The sequence below is a fragment of the Poecilia reticulata genome, unplaced genomic scaffold (assembly GCF_000633615.1).
Source record: "Poecilia reticulata strain Guanapo unplaced genomic scaffold, Guppy_female_1.0+MT scaffold_131, whole genome shotgun sequence".
Taxonomy (NCBI): domain Eukaryota; kingdom Metazoa; phylum Chordata; class Actinopteri; order Cyprinodontiformes; family Poeciliidae; genus Poecilia; species Poecilia reticulata.
This window is the reverse complement of record NW_007615014.1, coordinates 2744-8412: the sequence shown is the minus strand read 5'-3', so window position 1 is coordinate 8412 and position 5669 is coordinate 2744. Positions and strand designations below refer to the sequence as shown.

Sequence of the window (5669 nt, the reverse complement as noted above, 5' to 3'; positions counted from 1 at the left end):
ATTGATGCTAAAAACCGGAGCTCCAGCCACCAGAACCAGTGTCTGTTGTCGGACCCGGCCGGTTACTATTTGGAGTCCTGACAGACTGAACCAGACCGAAGCGGGCTCCAGTTGGACCCGGTTCAGATGAATGTTCAGTTCAAAGGTCTGATGAGCATGATGAACAGAAAGTCCTCCATCTTTGCACGTGTTGCTTTGTTTTMTTTTTTCTCTTTTCAGTTTCAACTTTTAAACCTTTAAGAATATTCTTCAGAAATACTAGAGCTTATGTTGGTTCTGTTCCATTTGGACCCACAAACAAACTATAAAGCAGAACTTCTGTGCACCTCCTCTTCTTCTTCTTCTTGTTCTTTTTCTTCTTTTACTGTAAATGTGTTGGTTTGCCATCAGCTGATCTCATTAAAACATCTAGAAACATCAGAAAGGTTCTGGAGTTTTATTTCAGTCAGGCAGTTTCCAGAACTCTGAGCATCATGTGGTCAGGTTCAAGGACTGGACTCAAACTAGGGATAGCAATTTAGCATTAGCTTCTGCTAAATACTGTGTTGGTATAGCAATTTAGCATTAACTTCCACTGCATGCTGTGTTGTATAGCGCATTAGCATTAACTTCCAGTAAATACCCTGTTGGTAAAGTTCTTCTATTTTGGAGACTTTTATTGCAACTCCTGAGCTGCTGTGAGAAACACTGACGATCTATGCTGCCCACACTCGCTATTCCAGCTATTGACTCRCCACCAGGGGGCGTGCCTCTGACTGTGATGCACAAAGTGGTTCCTGGAGGTTCGGCATCCTTCATGTTCTAGYTCTCTCCCAGGGGGTAGTAACAACCTTTTCAGCATGTCAATGTTCTTCTTAGGCCTTCTAACGAGCCATCATTGGATCCAGGAAGAGAACTGAAACATGGAGTCGTCCAGGACTGACTTTGGCCACCACTGGTTTAAAATCTGGACAGGATGTGATGTAACAAACAGGGAAACTGCAGTACCACCGTTCGACCTGAAGAGGGCAGCAATGAGACGGTTTTAGCCCCATTAAACAAATTTACACACAAATATCAAAATTAGCTCAGAAACATGAAGCTAGAAATGTTTAGTATCAGTTTATAGAGTTTATTTGGAAAAAAAACATTTAGTTTGAGGTTTAGTTTCACTGTAAARGCATTCAGTTTATTAGCTTCCTTTGCTGGTTGTAGATTTTACATCTGAAGACAGTTGAAGGTGTTCAGTTACCGGTTCCCATGGTAACACCCCCTCATCCCCCCCCTAACCCCCGACACCAAGTGGTCGGTTGCTGATGTTTTGACTGTTCCCTCCGCAGATTACTGCGCTCACCTCCAACCGCCAGCAGCCTGAACGGATCAGGAAGTGATGAGATAACGAATCCGTTAGCTGCAGCCTGACTGATGGAGATGAATTAATGATCTGTGTGTGTGTTTGTGTGTCAGGGATAATCTGAAAATCCACTCTGAGCGCTCGCTGCTGACAGACTGGCAGCTCATTTATCAGCTGAGAACTGTGTGTGTTTTAACCTGAAATCTTTGAAAAGAAATCCAGCAGTTCGTCTGGATGTGGAGTTCCTCAGGGTTTCATCCTGGATGTTCGACCAGCTTTACACACCAGATAAACAAAAGAAGAAGAAGAAAAGWTAACATAATCAGAAACCAAAAACAGAATGGAGCTCCAACTTTTAAAGATTCAGTTAATTTGTTACATTTAGTTTATCAAACAGATTAATTTACTAGAGTTGTATCGCTTGTTTTCTGTTTTCAATGCTGTGAGCTCAGTGGGTTGTGTGGAGTAACTCTGAGCGGTCAGTATGTTCCACAGTGACCTCAGTCTGCAGGAGTCATTCGGCTGACCTTTGACCTCATTAAACATCTGAACTGAGCCACCATGTTTTTAAAGATGGCACCGAGAAACCRGTAAAACCTGATATGATCCCAGTTTCTGCTGCAAACAGAAAACCTGCTGAGTCACCGTCTGGTTCTGGTTCTAATCCGATCCCRGAGGTTCTGTCTGACGGCTGCAGATTAAAATGTCTTTAGGAAGTCTCCGGGTCCGATCCGGTTTCAACGTTTATTCCTGGAAACGTCAACAACTGGAAACCTGGGAACGAAAACACCTGGAGGRGTGAACCAATTCAACCGTAATGAACCGATAAATGAATTGATAAACTGATTAATAAACAAACAGATAAATACTTTGAAAGAAACTGGTACAAACAAGTCCTGGTTCTGACCCAGCTGGTTCTATTTACTTCAGAAGAACTTGGTTCTGATTTCAGGGATAACATTTTTTTCTCAGCTTCTCAGGAAGTGAGTAAAACTTTATGTAGGACCTGAACTGGATCAGAACCTGGACTGGATCAGAGTCAGGACGGGATCAGAACCAGGAAAAGTTCTGGTAGTAGAATCTCCCCCTGGTTGACGCAGGTCCTAACGTCTCACCCTGTTGCCCCCGGGGCAGATATTCTGCCTGTTCTTATTCAAATCAAGCCCCGCCCCACCCTGCACCCAACAACCAATCAGTGGACAGTGGGCGGAGCTTGGGGCTGGGCTTGGGGCGGGGCTTGTGGCTATAAGAGGCCCAGGTGAGCAGCAGGTGTTCAGACAGCATGGAACTGGACAGGTCCGCCTGCAGCCTTTACTCCAGTGCCGCTCCGTTTCCCTGGCCGGTTCCGAACCCGGTCCACGGCACCGCTCCGCTCTGGTCCTGGTTCTGCTCCTCGGATCTGCTGGGCCCGGTGCGGCCCCCATACTCATACTCAGCCCTCATCGCCATGGCGATCCAGAGCTCGCCCAATCAGAGGCTGACGCTGAGCCAGATCTACAGCTTCGTGTCGACCCGGTTCCCTTTCTACGACCGGAACCRGGCTGGCTGGCAGAACTCCATCCGCCACAACCTATCGCTCAACGACTGCTTCAGGAAAGTCGCCCGTGGCGACGGCGACCCAGGTYTGCACCCGCTTTCATTACTTCCTGTAAGATGTGACGTCACTTCCTGTAACCTTCCTCCTCCTCTTCCTCCTCAGGTAAGGGAAGCTACTGGACTCTGGACCCAGACTGCGGGAAGAGGTTCGACAACGGCAGCTTCCGCCGCAAGAGGAAGAGGAAGTCTGACAGGAAGCCGTCATCATCATCAGAGCCCAGCTCCAAATGTCCCAGCATGCACTGCTGCAACTCTGCTCTTCCTCACTCCGGCTCCTCCGCTTCATCGCTGAACTTTCTGGTTCCAGACKCCACTCCTCCTCTTTCTCCTCTTCCTCTCTTCCCCCCGACCCAGTGSMCYCCCCCCCCMCTCTCCTGCCTGGCCGACCATCAGGCCTGCATGGAGCCCGGTTCCGGTTCTGATCCGGATACCGGTTCTGATCTGGGTTTCTCCGAGTTCTTCAGTGATGCTCTGCTGCTCGACTTTCTGCTCCACCAGTGAAAAAACTCCACTTTTATATTTATCCAGTTAAATAATAAGGTGACAAACTTTAGAACGAAGAAAAAAAACAAAGAAAAAAAATGTGATTGTTTTTTAAAATCAGATATTCATTAATATATCCATTAAAAACAAGTCTACAGTCCAACTTTAATTGTTTCAAAAGTCCTAAACTGTAACTATTACTGTAAATATATTGGTTTTCCTAAAAACTGTTGTGTCTGTCTGTGGTTCTGCTGTCACTGGTTTTGTTAAAAGTGTCCATATTAGTGCTGAATTACTTTGTTTTGATTAAATAAAGTTTCTAACACAATAAAACATCTGAAAATGATTGTTATTCTTCAGGAATTATCTGGTGATAATAAATTAAAAGACTTTTTTTAAATGGGAGTCGATTATAAAGGTTCACAGAAATTAACAGCAAAACAAATTGAGTTATTTAGCCTGTTAAAGTCATAATTTCACCATGTTGTTAATTCCTTTATAAATCTTAGTTTCAAAATAAATATTTTATTAGCAAGCAACATGTTTAGCTTCAAACTGAATATTAGTTTGTAAACCGAATATATAGTTAGCAAGCTTCAAGCTGAATATACAAAATAAAAATATTCAGAGCTAATCAACCAGCTAGCACGGAGCTAGCTATCTAGCTAGCGAGGAGCTAAATATTTAGCTAGCTTAGTTCTAAAGTTCTGACCTAAGTATCTGCTTAACAAACTAGCACGGAGCTAGCTATCTAGCTAGCGAGGAGCTAAATATTTAGCTAGCTTAGTTCTAAAGTTCTGACCTAAGTATCTGCTTAACAAACTAGCACGGAGCTAGCTATCTAGCTAGCGAGGAGCTAAATATTTAGCTAGCTTAGTTCTAAAGTTCTGACCTAAGTATCTGCTTAACAAACTAAACGTTTTTTTTTCAAACTAAATGAGCAGTATACTAATTAAATATTTAGATTCAAGCTACATATTTAGTTTATAAAAGAAATACATAGTTAGCAAGCTACATATTTAGCTCKGTGCCAGCCAGCTAACTGGCTTCCTTACATCGGCCTATTTAGCTGGTATTTTAGAAGCAGGACCCCATAGTATAAATAAATTAGATTATAATAATAGTCCCAATGAATCTTCTTGTCAAATTAAATGTATCCTTTTAAAACAATAACCTTTGAGCAGGTATTAAACACACTTTTCATAAAGTCTACACTTCAGTATTAAAACTTTCTTTTATTAGTCTTATGTGATGTTCTAATTTAAATGTCAGGTTTTCATCATAATTAACAGAAATAAAGGCTTTCAAACATCCATTTGTATGTAATCTATATAATACTTTAAAGTTTCTGGAAAAAATGGGCTCGTCAATAATTTTCCAATGTATTGAATAGGTTTGTATACAGGTTATGAGTTGTACCTGAATGAAAGGTCCAGTTCATGTTCTGGTTGACGACTACGTTTCTTACCCGGATCACCGTCAAAAACACAAACATGTTCCTTTCTGGTTCCGGAGTGTTCCTGTAGATCAGGGAGGATTTTTCTTTCAATCWGAGTTGTTTCTTTGAGGAGCGACTGTCTGCTGTAAAAAATCAATGGATTCACCGTGCAGCCGTGAGTTCACCCACTAATCAGCCGTGACTGGTTAATTTTTCAAGAAAAATCTAAAACACGACTTAATCAGTTAATAAATAGCCTTTTTCTTTCATTTCATTTTGTTTCTGAACTGTTCTTTGCTAGAGCAGGGGTGCAATATGTCGATCGCGGAAGGTTTTGAGTCGATCTCGGCATTAGGAGACAAACTGAACGCCGCCAGTTCGCTGAGACCAGCACGTCCTCTGGCTCCTTATCAAAACATTCGTAATTTTATTAAAGAACAACAAAAAATCAACATAACGTGTTAACATTAATGACACAATAACAATAATAATCTCAGTGATTATTGTTTCAACAAGGTGTTGCGCAATTCTGTGCGTTTCGGTTCCACTATCAAAATAACTAACAGAGCAGGAGTTTAAAATGAACTAATCAACCACCGCTGTGTTCATGAGAGGCTTATTAATAATCGCAAAAATAAATATCAAGCCTGCAAACCTAATATCGTAACGGACTGGTTGTTATGTTTTTAACGTAATCTCCGGTCGGCTTGTGGAGCGCAGGAGGTTGCCATAGCAACGGGTGCGCTTAAATGACACAGAGAGAGACAGAGAGTAAAAAGGTGCGAGTGGTTTAGAGTTGATCACCTGTTCAGGTTGTTT

The 5669-nt window shown here is 42.4% G+C and overlaps 2 protein-coding genes across 2 annotated transcripts in view; both read left to right on the top strand.

Annotated features, from left to right (window-relative positions):
* The window catches only part of LOC103459917 (lymphocyte cytosolic protein 2-like), a 14119-nt gene extending 12749 nt beyond the window's left edge, over positions 1-1370 (top strand). Inside the window, exon 17 of the mRNA XM_008401856.2 lies at positions 1320-1370. Coding sequence (XP_008400078.1) covers positions 1320-1370 — 51 coding nt within the window. The remainder of the gene's footprint in view (positions 1-1319) is intronic.
* Positions 1371-2520: 1150 nt separating this feature from the next.
* LOC103459837 (forkhead box protein I2-B-like) lies at positions 2521-3912 on the top strand. Its single transcript, XM_008401749.1, has 2 exons — positions 2521-2955; positions 3033-3912. The coding sequence occupies exons 1-2, from the start codon at positions 2616-2618 to the stop codon at positions 3428-3430; spliced, it is 738 nt and encodes a 245-aa protein (XP_008399971.1). The 5' UTR covers positions 2521-2615; the 3' UTR covers positions 3431-3912.
* Positions 3913-5669: the final 1757 nt, after the last annotated feature.